This window comes from Hetaerina americana, unplaced genomic scaffold (assembly GCF_022747635.1).
Source record: "Hetaerina americana unplaced genomic scaffold, ioHetAmer1.1.p SCAF_12, whole genome shotgun sequence".
NCBI classification, from domain to species: Eukaryota; Metazoa; Arthropoda; class Insecta; order Odonata; family Calopterygidae; genus Hetaerina; species Hetaerina americana.
The window spans coordinates 32,641,555-32,663,069 of NW_027286292.1; the positions used below are offsets into that span (position 1 = coordinate 32,641,555).

A 21,515-nucleotide genomic window follows, 5' to 3' on the forward strand; every position below is an offset into this window, starting at 1 on the left:
AGTTATGGAAGAAATAATTTCGAAGTATTTTTTTTGCCTGAAGCAGTGTCAGCATAATTTTTAATGTCAACTGAATACATTTCTTTCATTTATTTATTTACCTTAACTGATCAAAATAGAACTTACCCTGGCCTCCAAAAATTTTTATTGCATTTAGCCAGGTTTCACTGTAGTCATCTTTTGTAGTTCTGTACTTGCAACAGTTTTGTCAGAATCTAGCTGTCTCCAAATCTAAATGTCAACGAATCGATTTTAGCCATCCTCTTATAGACATCTTGATGGCATAGCATCGTGTTGTAACAGTGATGTTATGCCATTGACCTACATAATGACAATTATCAATGCATTGACACTTCACTGGAAGGTAAACATCATAATTAAAAATGTAATACCCATTTCACCTTGATTAGTTCTCAATGAGAATACTTGCCAAATATTAAACACCATTGGGATATGGTGATCATTAAAGGATTGTGTGTGTTTTTGTCAGCATTCAAACCTTCAATCTTCATGGTCATGGTCAAACAAGCTCAAGAAATTTCATCTCAAATTCATTAGCAAAAGGAAACAAGGACCCGTGATGGGTTCTCCTTTTCCTAATTACCAATTATTGTGACTTTATATGCATATGTTATTGTTTGATTAAGTTTAATGAAGAATCGTAACTATTGGTCAGTATTTTGTATAATTGAAATTAATGAAATTGATAGAATGTTCATTATTTGAAATTTATTAGCAGAGTAATTTGGAAAAATGTTGTTGTGCAACAAAATAAAAATATTGGTTACCTCTCGTAAATGAGATGTTTCTAGCAAATTTAATTTTTTTCTATTTGTTAATATCATGAGCTTGCCTTTTAGGGTCATTTTTAGAATAATAACCTACTCCCAAGGGATTGCCCAAGGCAGGACACCAGCAAAAATTATAGTGTGGCTACCTATACAAGAAAGGATCAAGGTACAATTTAGTGTGGTGTGCCAGTCACAACTCTGGTTGAGCAAGACTGAAACTGTGAACCTTTCTTATGTAACATCTAGGTGAACAGTGATTTGAGAGAGTGGGTCAAATTAGAGAATGAGTATAATAGATATTGCCATTGTAATCGATTTGTGTTCAAATAAAAAGAATGACAGAAATCATTAAGAGACCTACATTTATTAGCAAAAACTTGGTCTCCCTTCCCCTTACCATTCAATATGGGTCAGAAGAGAAATGAATCCCTTGAAGTATAAAATGCTGGTTTTGACTTGACCCCTGGTAAAGTTGAGTGACATTCCCAACTAAACTTTACTTCTTTTACTGCATACATAACAACTTATAATTGGTTGCTTTGATTTTTCTGGTGGCTTTTAGGTGACCTGATGGATGAAGAGCAAGTCCTGGACTTTTTAACTAGCTTAGAAGCTATGGACTTACCCGACAGAATTGAAGAGGTCAATGCAAAAATCCTGGGAAAAATTGTTGAAGACACAGATTATGTTGCTGTATTGTTTTGTAAGTGTTGAAGCAATTGCTTTTCCAAAGAAACAAAATGTGGATTCAGAAGGTTTTCAGATAAATATTCTAAAACAAAGCATACATGCTATATCACAAAGCAGTTTTAATAATCTCCATAAGAGAAAATTCCCATGCATGTCATGAATGAAAATTTTTATCAATAGTCATTATTAATATTATTTCGGTTCAAGAGAACTAATGTATTTTGCAGCAGAATTTCAATTTCATATAAGATGTTATCCAATATATTCAATTTACATTATTTTGTTTAACTGTCTTAATCAGGGAACTGGTAGTGGTAGCCAGTTTATTCTTTGGAAATTGCATGTTAAGATCATTTTGTACCGAAAAAGATTTTCAGAGAATCAAATTACTCTACTAGAAGTTCTTTTTAATATGTGTTTATGTGTTTCATGGGAGAATATTGAGAACAATGAAGACGAGATAGAGAACAAAATAAAACCAATTTCTATATTTCATTCATTCAAAGTATCTTATCATGAAAAATATATAATTTCATTGAAAATGTTGAGGTATTATGGCTGGCATGGAGATATGCTGCCACAATTCTGCATCTATTATCATCTTCTATATTAATTTCCAGTTTTTTTTAAACCTTAAGCATAAAGTAATACATATTATGTTTACTTGTATTCACCATATCTTATAATTTTATGGACATTTCTGAGAGATTTTAGGGTTTTGAAATAACTTCTATAAATATTTCCACTGCTACATTTTCCAGGATTTTCTCTAGTTATTTTAATGAATTTAATCAAAATTAAAATTTTTGTGCTTTTATCTAATTTTGTTTTGTCAGTTTCACTGACACAATTAATAATAGTAACACATATGGCAAGTGTGCAATAATAGTATTTATCAGTGTGATAGGCAAAATTGGTCTTGTGCAATTAGGATTGTCAATTTGGCATTAGCGTTATAGAATATTTAGAATGAACATTTTAATATAGTTTTCAATCTTGAGAAAGAGCAATTTGTATATCTACTGATTTCCTTCCTTTATTAAATATTTTCTTAATTGCCTTTATGTACCCATATGATATAGTGAGAAAGCATTCAGTTAGCATCATATGCATATGAAAACTATTTATAGAAATTTAGATATTTCATAATTTTTTTGTCTCTTGTTAAAAATTTTCTGCTCCCAAATATCAGAAGCTTAATTTCAAATTTATTCATTGGAGATGACAATAAAAAATGACTATAGTTCATTGACCTCTTGTAATTGTCTTTATTTACTTACACAACTGTACACTATGGTCAAACTCAATTCAGCTGAAATAATAGCTAAGAACTGTGTCATCCCACATAGCATCTGAATGTGTGAAGTTTTAAATGAGAAGCTCAGTAATCATTATTATAATATAATATTTATCCCTCTGAACACCCTTAAAAAAAGGAAAACTTTTTCTATGCATGCATCATTTATGTATACAAGCTATTTGGGTTAATAATATGATAAGTATCTAATTTTATGATATAATGTCCCTTTATCTGATATTGCCTAGTAAATAAGGTCTTTTTTAAATAAGTATTTAACTTTATTTCTTTACAGCATTACAGATCAAACACAAATAGTAGTTCAAAATGGCATCCAAAATGGGATTAATAATTAATGAAATTCTTATAATGGTCAGTGATAATGCATTCAATCACTGACCTGAGGTTACGCTAAAATATTGATATCAGGATGAATATTGCTTGGTTCAATTCATGCCTGAATCATTTTTAAAGTGTTTTTCAGATCACTTCATCCATTAAAATACCTAACTGGCAGCAGAAATATTCCTACACCACACCACTGAAATTCTCTTAAGCTGGTAGTACATGTATATAGTATTATGATCTACTTGTGTTCAAAATCTGCTAAAATGCTATTCTTTTCATCCCTGTCTATTTTATGGAATTTTTCATCTTGGATTAGTTCCATCATGGGATGTACTGAAATGTTAATATCCACATTATCATGACCACTTTACAATAACACTTAATAGTCAATGATTTTTCATAGATTGTGTAGTAATTTGGCAAATTATGTTCTTTGCCTTAGTGATAACATCTACCTTTTTACTTCCAATGCACAAAAAGCACAAGCACATTAGTTAATGATTTTTCATAGAATATACTGAGTTTCAAAGACTATCTTTCCTACCTTTATCATTTCCAAAGAACTGATAATTAAATTATAAAGGGCGCATTCTCACAGAACTCAACACTTCTCATCACAAAATTGATTTACTGTCATCATCAACACTTTAAGGTCCTTTAGGAAAAAATCACATTTTAAATATCACTTGTTATTATCTGTGACTTTTCATTTTTAAATGTGTAATTTCAAAAATGGGATGAGAAAAGCATTAATATTTTTAAGCATGTAGCCTTACTTCCTAAAAAATTTAAGTCCTTTACTAAAACTGTTAATAATCCACCAGTATGTTGTCATTTAATAATCTATATTTACCTGGGTGCATATTTTAATTATCAGTGTCTTATGTTTGCTCATCAAAACTCACTTCATAGGCGTAAAAATTAGTTATAGTTTTTTATTAGTCAAATTGTTAGTTTTTATGATGTCTATAAATTAATGCTTTGTGTCATATTTTGTTCTTTGGTAATGTCCGAATAATGTCCAGTGCTTAGATTGTGTTTTTAAACAAAAGTCCTTCGAAATATTGCAGTATTATAACATCATAGTAGTGGGACGAATTTGCCTCAGCCATAAAATGAAGATTAAGAATAAAAATTGATTGGATTCAATTTTCAATCTGCTATACAGCCATAATTGTTAAAGTTCTTGTACATGAATTTTATGAATATATTTTTAGGTTTGATATCCATTCAGGATATGCCCATAGTTTTCAGAATAATACATTTTTTCCATCAAATCTCTGAATCAAATAACAATTTCTCATGACACAATATGGAATACATCTTTTGTTTTTGATTGAGCAAGTTTTTCTTTCTCTTCCTTCTCATAGCCTACATATTTTTATATGATTATATTTTGGACCATAAGCACCTATTAACTCATGCTAATATTATTGATGTGAAGACCTTTTTAAACATTGATATATGAAAACATTTTTACTATGGCTAAATAGTATTCTTCCATTGACAATCATTAAATTTCAAATGAGCTTAATTAATGATAGTTTACTCTTTTAAAATTGTCAAATCAATGAAAATAATGTTTATTTAATTAAAGTTTGTGATCAAATTTTTCTTCCCTTTCTGAAAAATTGAGTGATGATAAATGATGAAAATTAAAATGGAAGGCTTCATTACCCGGTGCCAACAGTGCTAGTCATAGATGATAGGCTGAGTAGCAATGAAAATTTCAAGCTTACTCTTTTATCTACAGCCTCTATCAATTAAAGACAGTGAAAATATGTATTCAGAACACGTGACAATGTGTTTAGAACAAAGAGGAGCTCAAGAAGTTACCTCATAACAGATGTTTTATTACTGAGAATTTCAGAAAAGAAAAATGGTCACCCCATATTTAATATATGTTAAGTGTGATTTGTATAATTCTTGTGTATGTGTGATTGTTCTAAACCATGTACTTTGTTATTGTATGGTATATAATTTGGAGATAAGTTTTTCATTGTTATTCTATGTTGTTAGGTCCAGATTCCAAGAGTTGTCCACCCAATGAACCCAGTAAGTACGTATACACGTTTTTACAAGGTATTGAGATGAAATACGGAATGGAGCTTGTTGTAAATAGGCCTGATTATTTATTTTGATGACTTAGTTCCTTATATCAACAGTATTTTTGCTAGAAGAACTGTTAGTTTCATTGCCCCCGATTCATTCCTCTTGGATTTGATAATTTCTCTGAAATCAGAGATGAAACAGATTTTCCTAAAAGCTTATTCACTACAGTTACTTCCAAGCAGTATATGCTTAACAGTAAGTAACTTGTGAGTGTAATAGCTTAGTAAATGTTATCTTTTGTTTTGTTTTTCAATGTTTTTGTGTTTTTTACTTTTGTGTTGTAGAATAATGTTAACTAGAGTTGGTAACCATTCCAAAAAAGTGCTATTAATGGTTTGCTTCTTTGTTCATTAATTGTGCATGCTACTTGTAGTAGTAGAATTGAATTGTCTTAAATTGACAGACTTTTTATTTTCACACATTATATTTCATATGATATTTCAGCGTTATCACTTTGCCTGTCACATTCCATTGCTTCCACACTGATTGTACTCTGTTTAACATTATACTCTGCTAATTTATTTACTCTTACATTGTTAGAATATTATTAGTATTTTTTTAAAACTCCATACCTTTCTAGCTCTTAAATGATTGTATGCACTACCTTGTGAAAGCTTACAATCAAACCTTTGATGTTGAAACCTTTGGGGCCTTATTTAATTTAAATTAAAACCTATCCTGATTATCATTTATTACATTATGGAGTCTTTTTTCATTAAAATATGATGGAACCTATTTTAAAATTTTTATTTTGTTATTACATTGTTACATAATTAATCCTGAAAGATGATAAACCTCATCTCAGTGTTCTTTTGTGCTTCATATATAAAGTAGCACATCTGGAATAAAATAATAAAACATGGTATTATCAATCGTAATAGCTAGAGAAATTTATTTTAATTTATTGAAAATGCTCAAAATTAAGGCTAGTTTAAAGAGATAGTATTTTTAAATATACTTTTCTTTTCACCCGCAGTTGAAAATTTTTCTTAGATATATGTATATGTAACTATTACCCGTAGCTAGCATATGAGTACATGATTCATTCCTAAATCCTTCACTTTCATTCAAGCTCTTTCAATAAAAAGCTTTCCTGCTACTGCTTGTTGCTAAAAAAATGTTGTGCTCTTTGCATTTTTTTCCTAAAATTTATGAAGCCCTTATACTCCAACCATGAAGAGTTATTTACTATTTTAAAAGTTTTCCCCCTTATTCATCTGCAATTGAAAATTTATCTTAATTGTGAATATAAATACCCCTAACTGAATATATAGCATGTATGTACCTCCAACACTTAATTCATATGCACTTCAAATTTATGAATTGGATCATCGTTATACATGTGCAAATACTCATTGATTTGTTGTACATGCATTTTTAATTCAACTTAAAATTTTCCTCCCTTGATGAATAATAACTAATGAATGATTAGGTCAAATGTGGTTGGAGTGGTTCGAACATTGACCTACCAAACTGAGCTTGTGGCCTGCGTGCATTGAGAAGAGCTCAAGGAGCATGGTACACTGCCCATTGGAAGGGGCATTGAGCAGTGTAGCCCTGAGAGGTCTTTTGTAAAGGGCTGTCTCTTGCTAGCATCTTATTTCTTATTTCTTCCTCTGTTTTGTGTGCATTTGTGTGTATTTTTGTGTGAGATGCCATGAAGACGTTAATTATATGATAGACTTTCAACCTGTTTACATTGAAAACAAATTGTATTGTTCATGAGTTCAGGATAAAATTAATGCAGGAGTGTGCATAAGTATATGTAATAGCTACAAAAAATGGTGAAATAGCTTTGAATTAAAAATGATCTCTCGTGGCAAAAATGATTCACATTCACAGAAACTCTTTCACAGAATTCCAGTGTAGTTTTGACATATATTTCTTTCTGAATAAAGATAATTTTTATTTGTATGCTCTGCAAATAACCTTTTTAGATCATTTAATATAGTTAAATGTAAAAATCTGAATTTTGTGCGTAAGATTCAATGGTGTTTTCATGCCTATGGCTCCACTAAGTAAGTGCAGCGGATCCCTGAGATAGAGAGAGCATATTTATATGCTCACCGCTTGAAGTATAATATTTTTTGGGAGGAATGACTTTTTTACTAAAGTAAGTTCATGTTATTTAAAAAAGTGGCATTGAAGAGTAGTTATGTTTGATAATCCTATTATTTCATCCTCAATTGAAATTAAAATTATTGTGATCATTTGTTCCATAAGATACATGGCTAGTTTGTGATTAAAATGAATGAATCAATCAAAGTAGACTTACTGTATTCATTATCATGTTTAGGCAGATTGGCTATAATGATGTGTGGGAACTATGTGGCTAGATATTTTACAGATCAGTGCATTTAAGATGACATTAAATTGATTGATAAAATGCTATCCTTATCATACAAATTTATTAGGCTAAAGAGAGGATCTTTAATGTTCTCAAAAATATGTAAATATCAGGTAATCTCACTATTTATACGTAAGGAATTACAAAATCCTGGATCATTTATTTGAAACTTTTGTAATTTCTAAGTTGAATGAACCAATAATTTGAACTTATATTTTCTTAGTTTGAAAAAACTTTCTATATAGTCAAAATTTGTTATTAAGGCACTAAAAGTACAATTTTGTGTTATGTACCCTTTCAGCTACAAAATATAGTGACCTGAAGCATTAGTATTTCAGATTGTTAGTGCCATGTTTCAATTAAAATCATTCACAGACAGGTGGACTTTTATTTGTGATAAATTTATGGAAATCAACGCATGCCTATAAAAATCAGTCTGTGGTCTTGTATGAACTATAGGCAAGAACAAGTGGCCTGTCATTTACCATCTTAATCCAGAAAACACACGCATGGGGATGTTTTAGAAACATTTTTATTATTTTGTGGTGTCTTTTTAACGTCTACTCTTCTCCTGATTCCATCAAACTGGTTCAGGTGTATTAGTATACTCTTTGAGCTGTGGTGAGATCCACTTTCATAAAAATGTATTGCTGGAAGATTAGGTCTTTTTAAACTGTGGTTATGCTAATGAAGGGACCATTGAATTTTTTGTTGAATACCACAGTTAATATCCTATACCCAGAGGCCTTTAAATAAAGAAGGAATTCATGAAATGCTATGGATGGGAAACTAAATTAATATAAAATAATTAATTCCTCATCCTTTGTGTATAGGGATACATAAATAGCTTAATACAACAATATTAGGAACATGATAGTTCATTGAGTAGGGTGCTAGGCTCTAAACTGGGCAAGTGATTGGAGAGCTTGGTTTCAACAGTGGGTAATGTCTCTGGATACCCTCAGCTTCACTCAAGCTGTGTGATTTCTTGGCTACCAGATCTTCCTGGGAAACCTTAGGAACCATGGAAAGGAACTAGCCCCTCCATACCCTGATGTGTGAATTTTGCATGGAATAGGGCTGAGTATGAGGTGAGCTCTGTCCTCACCTGTCAAACTAATCTTTGAAGTGAACACTTGTTTATATAATAAGACCATATCCTGCATCAATGTCATTCTGAGTCATTACTAAATTTCTACCTAAATAGGTATATGTACTTGGTTGAAATAATCATGATTCTTTTACAGCACCTTAAAGAGATCTAATTTACTGAATTCTAATCATCTGTTATGATTTCATTGATAGGAAATTTTGTAATTAACAAAATAACAGTAAGATTTGCTTTTTGGTTACCTGCTTTCTTTTTAAATAAATAACCATGGAAAGACAGGTTTTAGTCATTGTTCAGGGAACAATGAGTATGAAAGAATATAATTATTTGAGAGCCTTTAAAACTATTCCCGAGACTAGCTGAAATTATTTCATTTATTTTTATTATTTAAAAGAAATAAAATTTTTTAAGTTATGTAACCCTCAATTATATATATATATATATATATATATATATATATATATATATATATATATATATATATATATATACATACACACACACACACTCACACACATAATATGCCTACTTAATTCCAGTAACAGTGGTCCATACTGAAAATTAGTTTGGTTATTAATGGATCATTTATGTTTACTCAGACAAGCCAGGATGCAAGAAGTGTCACAAAGCTCTTCAAGAACTGGAGAACATTGATGATGAAGCAGATCAGCTTGGTATTGGATTCGTCAAAATTGCTGATGAAAACCTTGCAGCAGAGTATAATCTGGGTGAACTTCCAGTTTTGGTGTATTACAGGCACAAAATCCCCATTAAATACGAGAGTAAGTTCTGTGTTGCAAGGTAAATATGATAGCATGTAAATTACCAGAATTGTATTCCTTTTAAGGGGGCTACTTTTCTCTCAGCCTTCAATTTTAGGGTGATAATCCATTTGATTCATTAGGAACCCAGAAACCCATTCTGGGTTTCAATCGTTGAACTGGATTTGAAAATGGGTTCACTTCTGTATGCATTGCAGCATTTCTTAATGCTGTGACTTTTTTCTTTTTTTTAGCAAGTGGACATAGTACCTTAAGTATCAGCCTTAAATGATATATTGTTCATCCAGATTTAGCATTATGACCATAAGTCCCTGAACCAGTCATTTGTCCTTCTACCATTACCATCTGTATTCGCCTGACTTGGGCTACTATTTAACTGTCCAGTGTGATATTTTATCAGACCTGCAAATGGCACTGAGTTGGTGAGTGTCATTCTCTTCAGAGAGAGTGTACATGTGCACTAGTTAAAAAAAAGTAAAATATGAAGAACAGAAACAATGAGAGATCACAGTCCTGATGTTTGATAGGCATGACATCTAAGTCTAGTGTTGTGCTGCATAGCTAAGCATGCGCCCCAAAGGTTGGTGCTGTGGATGTTAAATTTCTATGTCTACAAGCTCCTTGTAAACATTTAGACGTGCTACTTTCTGCTTGGTTGATACCCTTTCACCGAGTACATGAATTGGATTCATTTCATTTGATTCTGGTCAACATGGAGCTCTACCAATCTCTGATAGTAGCTGACTTCAAGCTGGATAAATTGAGTACCAGATGTTTACTGTTGGCGGAGGACTTGAGCCACATCTTTTAGGTCTCTCCCAATTTGGGTAAAGATAGCAGCTGACTGCGAGATCACTGCAAGGTATACTGGTGTGCTTGTAATGAAGTTGAGTGAGGTGTACCAGATCCAAATGTATAAATTTACATCTGATAATTTATATGCATCACTCAAGCCTGCAAAAAGTGAATAAGTGTTACATTTTTTTTTGAAACTCTGAACTGAGTAATGAGGAAGTACGTGCAGTAATCAAAGAGATGTGATCAGCCATGTATGGAACAATATTGGTTGCAATAAATGATGCAGTCCTTACAGTTAAGCAATGAAGAAAAACAAGAATGAGGTGATCATTAGCAACCAAAATATAAGTCGAATTCCATCAGGAGTTGCTAGTGCATAACAATGGAATATACTCCTGATATTGTAGACATACTGATTAGACTGTTCTATCTATTAACCATATAATTAAAAGTAGGCCAAGTTTCATATTCTACCTTATCATAGATGTACCACTAATAAATTTTTGGATCATGTGTATGAAGTCTGAAAGAAACAGAGGACAAACAACTTCTTCATCCTGCAGTAGTCAAAAGTGGGTATATGGATCATGTACATGGATACTAACAAAGATACTTAATTGTTTTTAATTTGTTGGAAAAAGCCCTATGCATAAAATAGTGTTTGATATTTTTGCCCAATACCATCTTTCCATATTTTAATAATCGAAGTATATTCTCCCAGAAGAAATACATGCTATTTTCATTTTATTTCAAAATGTGATTGCCACCATGTGCAGAATATTCATGCTGACAAGATGTTACAAAATCAAAGAGATTTTTAAATCTCAAAATGATATTTTTTTACTTGAACTAAGCCTAGACAAAATCACTGATAAATTCATTTCATGAGTCACTGGTTAAATTATCGCTTACATTCAAAGAAAGCATTTCCATTCTTATGTAAGATTTTTAAAATCCCTAATGCAAGCAATTAATGCCAAATGTTTTACTTGGATGCCTTGTAACTGTTGTGAAAATCCAATCCAAATACTGGAGTAGCCATACAAATGATTCTTTAAAAATGTCATGAAAAACTTAAAATTTCAAGTCATTTGACTTTAAAATCCTCATAAAAAGCCAGGCAGCATCATGATTGGTCAAATTGGCTATTTTTTGTTTGTAGATAGGTATAGGCTAATGTTACAGGGTTATTGTTTTAATTCTCTCAATAGTTTTGAATGAAGACAATAGTTTTTAAGAAGAAGCTTTTTTATAGTCATTTCCCCGATGGATGTATATGATTACTTTCCAAGTTCAAATTATCTGAAAAAATATCAACTGTTTTCATTGAAAATATATGCTATGTGCTAAGATTTGTTTGGTATGTTTAGATTTTATTCAGCATTACAATGATACATAGAAATTAATTGATTTGGAAATTTGTTTTCCAGACGAATTAACACGAGAAGAAGATGTATTGGAATGGCTGGTGAAAAACAAATCCACAGGAGATGAAGAAGATGTAATTGAAGATGTCACCGCCAAAACTCTAGAAACCTTAATAGATTCCATTGACCATTTAGTTGTTCTCTTCTGTAAGTTATAAGCAAAGTCCTGTTTGAAAATTTTTATGTTTGGTTCCAAAACCATGAAATGCTCATAGCCTGGAATATTTATATCAATTTTCTTGATTGATATGTGATATTTTTTGTTTTGTTGTCATTTATGATTTATGACAGTTTTACTGCGAGAAAGCCGTACTTTATGTGATAGCTAAAGATTTCATTTGTTTTCCAGATGACAATGATGATGAGGAATCCCAACAGGTGTTAGGTGAATTGGAAAAGATTGATGATGACTGTGACAAGAGAGGCATCCAGTTTGTCAAAATTGATGATCAGGCTACAGCTGAAGAGTATGGAATTGACCAGCTTCCAGCTCTGGTCTACTTCGAGAAAGAAATTCCTAATGTTTATGATGGTATTTATTAAACTATGAAGGGTTGTGAAATATGTATTTTTGTGCAACAAATATTACACATTCAAAACTTTGGTAGGTACAAGTTGTAAACCTCCTTGATTATTCAGAGTGTGGTTGTCAATCCCTGTTCCCTGCATCCATGCAAATAGCATGATGGATGATCAATTTTCAGTGATGGATTCTTCTACCTTTTATTATATTTTACCACTCCTTTTTCATTTTCTTCCTTACTTTAAGCCTTTCCCATTTCTTCCTAGTCCACTGAAGGTATATCCCTTATCTACATAATATAGTTATGGGTTCTGGAGGGTTGAGGACCTCTTATGGTTGATTTTATTTTGCTTAACTGTCAACATTCTGAAATTATTTTATTATAATTATTGGTTGGCCACAATTAATGGTAGATTTTTGATGGACACAAACTCTGCATTGTTACACTTCCTTGCCTTGTCCAATAAGGTGACCTCACACTCAAAACTACATTAAAATGTTCTTCAATCCTGCATACTTTCTACCTTCCTTTCTTCTGTCCAATAAACCTATCCCTTCCCTCCCATACCTTGCTTGCCTAATGCCCTCTCCTCTATCTGAGCCTTCAACATCCCATTGCCAGTCAAAATGCTCTCTGTCTATCTTTCCTACCCCATTTGAATTTATCCAGCAAATCCTCTCTTCTCCTCTATCATGCCTAGTAGTTATTTGTTTTTTTCCTTTCTTTCAGTTTCACCTTTACCATCCCTCTTCATGCTCACATCTAAAAATCCTCCTATCTACGCCTATCATCTTGCTCATGTTTTGATGCTATATGAAACCATGCCTCATATTAAAGTTTTCACTAATCTTTTCTTAAAATTCTTACTCATCATCCCTATCATCAACCTCTTTGCGAAAGCTTCTTTGTCTAGTGCAATTCTTCTTCTGATGTCCTTACTATTTTGATCATCTTGGCCCAAAACACTTTTGAGATAGGTGGTTAGTTCTATTTTCTCTGATTTTTGCCTTTCAATTTTTAAATTTGACTTAGCCTTCCTCTTTCTCAAAAACTTAAAAATTTTTTTGTTTACATTGATAATTCCATAGCAATCAAACTGATTTTCTAATGCACGCAGCAATGATTGTTTCAATTATGAAATGCTTTAATGATTTCTTTTAAGCATTTTTTTATTTTGTATCATGGAAACTTAATCTTAATGTTAAATTTTTATCTCATTTCCATTATAGATTCTCTTCTTTTGGCAATGTGGAGAAAATCACCAACTAGATTAGCATACTTACCAACATGAGAGAATCTTGACCTCTTCATGACAAATAATTATCCAAAGGCACCTTTACTGTGGAAAAATTTGATTCGATTAAGTAGTCTATTTATTGTTGTCTCTGTTTTAATAAATAATTATATGTAGTAATTTTTTGTAAAATAAGCAGAGACTAGCCAACACTTTTTGCTATCACTCTTGCTGATATTCATCTCATGTTACTAATGTTTCTAACCCATGAAGTGGGTTGTAAGTCTAGGAATAATGCAGCGTATGACTTTTTCAATGGAAGCATCATGTGCCTCAAATTTATAAACTCATTAGAATGATTGAAAATATTGGTTACCTGCTATTTATTTTTTGTGGTCCTTAATACATATATTGTATGGCTAACTATGGTGCATATGTTTCCCATTTCGCTAGAATACTCCAGTGAAATTGAATGCATTTGATAATTCACCATAATTTATTATAATGTGATTGCTTATTCATTTTCATGATTATTTCAAAGGTGATTTGGAGAATGAGGATGAAATCTTGGAATGGCTGGTAGAACAATTAGAAACTGACGAAATTGAAGATGTGACTGATGAAATGCTGGACAAGCTCATCAAAGAAGGCAAAACCTTGGTTGTGCTATTTTGTAAGTGCCATTTAAAATTACTTTCTAGAGTTGGAAATGATGATTGGAATAACTTAATGTATGGCTATTATTAGTTTTAATCATACTGCCATCATACTGAATTGTTACTCCTTATTCACTTTGCACTCCTGTTGCTTAAGTCCAAATGTACAATGAATGACATATCCCCTGGAATGATTAGAATGCTAAAATTTTATATGTAGTGAAGTAATAATTTTAATTGTGGCTTGTTAAACTTCTGCAAAGTATAACATTTGGATATAGAGAATCTATTTACATAGATAAAATGTTTCTTCTCTTTGATGTACATATATTTTATGCCTCTTAAATGGGTTAGATAGGGAATAAGGTTCTCATATACCCTCTATTTTATGAATTGGACCCATTTTTATTTGTTACCATTTTTATAGTTTTAAAAAGTGTGTGTTGATGCTGTGCCAACTACTTAGCTCTTTGTCATACAAATTCCTAATAATATTGTAGAAAGTATTTTAACACCTCATTATTAATTTTAAATTTCATCCTCTACTCTTTTCAAATTGACATGGCTTTAAGTATGAAATAAATGGACTACATAATTGTAGCCATGCTTTCAAATGAAAGATTTGGTATTATCATTCCCTTTTCCATCTTTACAAGAATATGCTTCTAGGTCCACCTTTTCATTCAACTTTTGCATTTAAATGTAATGAAAAGATGTTCCACAAAAATGTTTGTCAGGCCCTAAATCTGATTTCTTTGGCCTTTAAGAAAAAATGTTTTAAATGTTATCTCATATTGCGGGAAGTAGAAATTAGTAATAAATAAGGAAAATCTACCACCTTTTTTGGCAGCAATCATCTTTTGTCTTAAGTAATAAGATTTCCAATTAAGCACAAACAACTATAATGCTGCATGCATCATATAAGTGGCATAATTGCAAAAACATTCCATCAATCTAATTGTGAATGAAGTGAAATATTATTTTAATTCTCTCTCTTTAAATCTATTTCGTGGTAATTGTTCATGGTCATAATTACCTTGATATAATTGTTGCTGCTTACCATATTGAGATATCTTAGGTAATGTTCCTTCATCAAAATGGTGTCCAATACCCTGGTTTTTTAATAGTGAATGACTTAATTTTTCATGACAGTCCTCATTGTCATTAAGCTGCTGAAATCCTGAATTATTTTATTAACTGGATTTTACTGTAACACAAGTCATAGTAATGTGACTTATTTTTAATTCAGATGGCATAAGATGACATGATGTCTGGTAATAATGTATATCAAGTGACACGTGTTTCTTCATATTCCTTCTTTTCTGACAGATGACAACAATGATAAGAAATCTCAGAAAATACTGAATGAATTGGAAAATATAGATGATGAGTGTGACCAACATGGCATAGTGTTTGTCAAGATGGACAATGAGGAGGAAGCCAAGGAATATGGCATAGAAAAGGTTCCCACTCTGATATATTTTGAAAATGAAATACCCACAATTTATGAAGGTAATTTTCTTTTTTTGGTGTTATATTTTTCTCTCTTTTTCCCCTGTTTTATACTTTTTGTCCATATGCTTTTTTATAGCATTGACTTTCATATCAAGATTAAATTTTCATTAGATAAGAATACTATATATACGCTCACCCTGAAAGCAATTTTGATATCATGCATTTTTGAAAGCAACATTCTTGTTTCATTGCTTGAATATTCAAAAGTTAGTATGCATTTGAATTTCTTATGCCATTTATCATGTTTATGTTGATAATATTTCTTATTTAAATGGAAGAACTGATATTTTTTTATCATGATTACTTTACCTTCCCTTCATTTCCATTTTGTTGTTCATCATCAGATGGCATTTCAAGAACTGTGAGGTTGAATGTCAATGATTTTTTAAAAGTGTGAATATAGGTACTACCTATATGAGGCTATTTTTCTCTGCAGAAGCACATACTTGCCAAAACTATGCTGTCTTATATTCATTAGTTTTTCCTTTGTGTTTTTGTTAAGCGTGAGTATAAAAATTTATTATAAATTGCCTCTAATATCTATTTTTTTAAGAAGGGGTCATGATTTGGGTACTTAGTTGAGTCCTATTGAATTAATCATTTCAAGATTCAAATTGAATCCTTAAATGAAATCAATGGCTCTCAAATCCTATTAAAACAGGTTACATGCACGCTGCACCTTGGCAATGACAAGATGTGATGGTAATCACATTGAGGATGTGCTTTGAATGATGGTAGGGAAAGTAATAAAGAACATTTAAAGAATCGTTGCATTTGGTAAAGCAACTTTTACCCAGAAGCAAGAGTTGAGTAATAGGACTTCAAATTAGGATGAAAAGAAAATACTAGTGAAAACTCAGAAACGAGGTATATTTTTGTATAGCTCTGAAACTTGGTCATTGAGGCACGATGATAAGCATACTATAGATTGTAAGCTGTTGAGATGTTGTATGGGGTATGTTTTAGCAGGGGAGAGAAACTTTCGGGGAGAAATCCAAAGAAGGCAGGTAAAGTGACTGCAGGGCATATTGAAGACTGATAAGAGGAGAGGATATTGGGGACATGAGGGAGAGATATTTTATTTTATTGCACAACACAACATACATACATACATGTATTGCACATACACGGGCCCATTGAAATTTAAGAATATATATATATAAAAAGAAAAAGAAATTTCTTCACAATTACAAATTGTATCTCAAACATCGCTTAAACTGCATAGCATTCATAGCAAAGAAATCAATTTCAGGAGGAAGTTCATTTCCCTCCCTCAGAATTCTAGCTATTGGGCTGTGGTACATATAGTTGCGTCTATAAAATTCTCTGTGAAATAATAACTTGCTTCTGGTAGCATAAGAAGGCGTTTGCAAAGAGACTAATTCCAAAAGTTCTGGACTGGACACACTATTATTCAACAATTTGTGTAGGAACATCATATCTGCCATGATGCGCCGGGAAGATAAAATGGAGATCCCCGGTCCTTGTATGCATCCGGGTACGAAATATTGTACATGTCAACACCAAGTTTGTGCATGCATAGCCTAATAAAGCGTCTTTGAACCTTTTCAAGCCTATTAATATGACACTCATAAAATGGTGACCACACAATGCAGCCATATTCCAAAATTGGTAAAACAAGCATGGTGAATAGTGATTTGATGCAAGTTACATCAAAAATATCTCTGGTGAATCGGGTGATGAACCCCAACATTTTATTAGCTCTTTTAACACTAGTATCAATATGTAAGATAGGAAAAGACTTGGTATTTTGGGCAGAATTATGAAAGTTACAAAATACATGAAATTGAGGAATAGTTTATTTTAATGTAGGGTGCCATGATGCTTAGGATTGTGTCTGACTGGCCTTAAAAGTGTAGCAATGGCTAGTCTCAGTATCTGTGAAAAACCTATGTTGGCCAGCTGTTAGTCATAAACAAATATTGACCTTTACCTAAAATTAGGATAAGTAAACATGACAATAAAATCAACATTCAGCAAACTTCAATGTTACTTAGTCATTAAAATGGGTTTTTTGTTGCTGGCCATTAGTTTATTACAGTTTGTAGAGCAAATCAAATAATTTTTTTCAATTAAAATAAAGATATTTCCTTGTATTTGTATGATTTTTAACTTCTAAATGATAATGAGTTTGCTTATGAAAGATTAATGCTTTTTAAAGGCTATATCAAAACCTTGATTTTACAGAGAGCTTATTTATGCATTCTTCCAATTTACAGGCAATATATATATATGTTCCTCAAATTCATGTAATATTTATTCGGATAGGATATCTCCCTATATAAATTGATGTAATCAATACCTCAAGTATGCATTTTCATAATGGTATTATCAATGTTTTCATAAAAATCCTCATGCCCAACACCAAAAACATATATCCATATAATTTGCACTGTTTTTATGGGATAGCAAATTTCAAAAATCCTGATTTTAGGTTTTATGACGAAACTTACTCCCTACCCTGATTCCCAGTATTTTAGCAGTTTCAATTTCAGTTATTTTGCTTTAAGGATGCATAAACCTGAGTTTGCTGCTGCTGGGATCCTGCGATTTTTCAGCATTTAAATGTAAACCATTAATATTAAACCATTCCTTAGGCTTTCTTTGAGCATCGCTGGATAGTGTCATTTCATCTTCTAGATGTTGACATTTTTGTAAAAAAAACAGTGTCATCAGCTTATAAAACTGATTTAACTGATGTATTGGGCTATGCACAGAGCCTTGTGGGATACTGCATTTTATTTCAAGAGCTGCAGATGGACAGCCATCAAGTTCAACCAATTGGTGGCAATCTGCCAGATAGGACTTCATTAGTTTTTCTTCAACTTTCTTGATACCATAACATTCTAGTTTTGAAAGTAACTTATTGAATGATTAACACAGTTGAAAGCCTTATTGAGGTCACATAGTGTCACAAAGAGTGATTCCAGGCAGTAGTTAGTTAAATCATCTTTATAGCCTTCCTTATAGACAGCTACAGTAGTGGAATATATTAGAGCTGTTGGGGAATTACCTATCTCAAAACATAAGTAGGAAAACATAGCTAATGGTCTCACTGTAAACACATTAATGTCCTTGATTAGAGAATTAGACAGACCATAGTTATTTTTAGTGTTGGATTTTTAAAATGTTTTCCCAGTCAATACAACATCAATTTGGGTAATGAAATTTAATATAAAATTGAAATTATTTGGAGGAAGATTTTGCAGTATATTTCCAATATTGGTTACATCAACTTTATCAGAAAATATATTGCCTTAAACAGCTTTTAAGAAAAAATCTTTTACAGTATCTGATGTAAAAGGAAGATTTTCTTTTGCATAACCGTGACCAACTTCTTCATTAATTACTCTCCTACTACCCCTGGTTTTTTTCCTGCATTGCAAATAAAGTCCTTTTATGCTTTATTTTTTGCAGAACTAATTTAATTATAATTATCCCTTTTGCATGTCATGTAAGCCTCTTTGTCATGCAGGCTCTGACTGGATTTGTAAGAGTGGTAATGACTAAGTAAATTATTTCAAAGGGTTAAGAACTCCTGAGTATAACCAAGGATTATTTATCCTTTTAGTGAGGTCATAGTGCAGTAATTTATTTCGGAAAGTTGTATTCAAAAATGTCTCGGAAAATACCTAAAATACCTTGAAAACTAAGTTGCTCAACTAAGCTTCTAAAAATACTATGGATATTGAAACAAGATAGAAATAATTTGAATCTCTCTGAACTTTCAAATCTATATATGGGTAACACATATTAAGAATAGTGTATTAGTAACACATATTAAGAAGGTATTTACGCATACTTTTGCATTGGCACATGGAAGAGGTAGTCTATTCCTTGTAGTTGCTCTACTCTTGTACCTTCTGACTTTATGTAAAAGATATAGCTGTGCATCAACATTGCTAATGAGGTGTTGGACTCTGTCTGTGACGGTCCAAATTTGCTCCAGAGGGTCATAACTGGAGACAAATCATGACAGGGTAGAACGGTAAATATGGAACATTACTTGAAAGTTAAGCGCAATTTGCACGAAGCAATTTGCCAGAAATGCCTGGATTTGTGAAAGAACAAAAATTGGCTTTTGCGCCATGACAATGCCCCTGCTCACACATCATTACTTGTGCGCGAATCTTGGCCAAAAATAACACACTAATGATGCCGCAGCCACCGTATTCCCCAGATCAGTGACTTTTTCTTGTTCCCGAAACTGAAGAGGCCCATGAAAGGATGACACTATGCTACGATTGATGGGATAAAGACTGCCTCGAAGGAGGAGCTGAACAAGATCACAAAAAATGATTATTTGAAGTGCTTCTAGGATTGGAGAAAACGTTGGAACAAGTGTATAATATCTAATGGGCATTACTTTGAAGGAAACAAAATAGAAATTCATGAATAAATAAATAATTTTTGAAAAAACACAAAAGTTGTGATACTTTTTGAAGTCCTAGTATGTGTAACAATGCTATATTCTTTCACTTTCTAAGTGGGAGAAACGCTATTCCTATCACTCTCATCTTTCCTCTCATTTCATTTGATACCTATTAGTTTGGCGATGATATACCTTTTTCATGTAACTTCATTGTTGGTTGTTTAGTTTTGTTTGTATTGCTTGGTTTAATGTGGCTTATTGCTCATCACCATGGTTGGATAGTAGCTTCAGGTTAACTTTTATGGAAATGAGAGTAATCAGAAGAAGTAAAAACCTTTTTATTTTTCCTTCATCATCACCATAAATGGATAGCAGCTTCAGGTTAACCTTTATGGAAATGAGAGTCATCAGTAGAAGTAAAAACCATTTTATTTTTCCTTCATCCTTCATACATATATCACCAAAAATACTTGAAAAAGGATCCCATAGAAAAAATCGAAATTTATCAACTTTCGATCAACATCTTGGCCAGCATTTTCCCTATTAAGTGTAAGGTCCCTCTTACTTGCTCCATTGCAACTCCTAGTTTGCCAATCTCCAAAACACCCTTTCTCATTCTTTAAAGTGCTATCGATATGGGTCTTTGCCACATATCACATCAACCTTCAATCACCTCTTTTGAAATGCAGAAACTTCTTGTTTCCCAACCAACTTGATTGGTGAGTGAATTCCTCAGTTTCATGCAATTGACTAATTTCAAGAAGCTGTGGGACATGATGTGACAGTAACTTTTAATGGAGCCATCCACCAAGTGTTAATCAAAAGGCAATAATTTCAAAGGGTAAAAATCATTCGCCTTGACTTGGATTCGAACCCGAATCCTTCGATGTCCGGCCAGGTACTTTAGCCAGTTAAGCTACTGAGGTGTCCTCTTACACTCTGAAATTTTTTAGTGTTAGAGGATACCTTGGTAGCTTAACTGGCTAAAGCACCTGGCCGGACATCGAGGGATTCGGGTTCCAATCCAAGTCAAGGTGAATGATTTTTCCACTCTGAAATTGTTGCATTCATGCAATTGGTTTAACTCTGACTTCTTCCTACCTTTCCGTGCATGGAATTTCTCTCACCTCTGTGATCCCTATCTTCCTGTGCATGCCATTTCTCCAAAAGACTCATCTCATTCTGTTTTCCTTCCCCTAAATCACTTCCACTCCAATTAATGCCTCTCCTTGTTGATAAGTATAGGCTTCATAATGATACCATGTATTGAGTTATTAGGATAAAACTGATCACAGAAGATATAATGGCTGTATAGGAGTCTGAGACATTTCCATCTATGAATATGAGACGAAACTTATTCTACAACAATGCATTTCAGAGAAGAGAAGAGACTATTGGCCCGCCTTTTTCTTATTAATTGATCTTTCAATTTTATAAATAATGGCCTCAGGCATATTTTGTTCTTCCGAGAAGTCCATAATTGATGCCTT

General features: G+C 32.3%; 1 protein-coding gene across 3 annotated transcripts in view; it reads left to right on the forward strand.

The window, feature by feature from the left end:
- hlk (hulk) overlaps nucleotides 1-21,515 on the forward strand; it is a 168,089-nt gene that overhangs the window by 98,915 nt on the left and 47,659 nt on the right. For 2 of the 3 annotated variants that reach the window (XM_071582877.1, XM_071582879.1), the window contains exons 3-9: nucleotides 1,354-1,494; nucleotides 5,146-5,181; nucleotides 9,296-9,478; nucleotides 11,707-11,850; nucleotides 12,053-12,235; nucleotides 14,003-14,134; nucleotides 15,447-15,629. In XM_071582877.1, the coding sequence (XP_071438978.1) occupies nucleotides 1,354-1,494; nucleotides 5,146-5,181; nucleotides 9,296-9,478; nucleotides 11,707-11,850; nucleotides 12,053-12,235; nucleotides 14,003-14,134; nucleotides 15,447-15,629 (1,002 nt within the window). The remainder of the gene's footprint in view (nucleotides 1-1,353; nucleotides 1,495-5,145; nucleotides 5,182-9,295; nucleotides 9,479-11,706; nucleotides 11,851-12,052; nucleotides 12,236-14,002; nucleotides 14,135-15,446; nucleotides 15,630-21,515) is intronic. The other variant, XM_071582878.1, reaches the window with a different exon arrangement.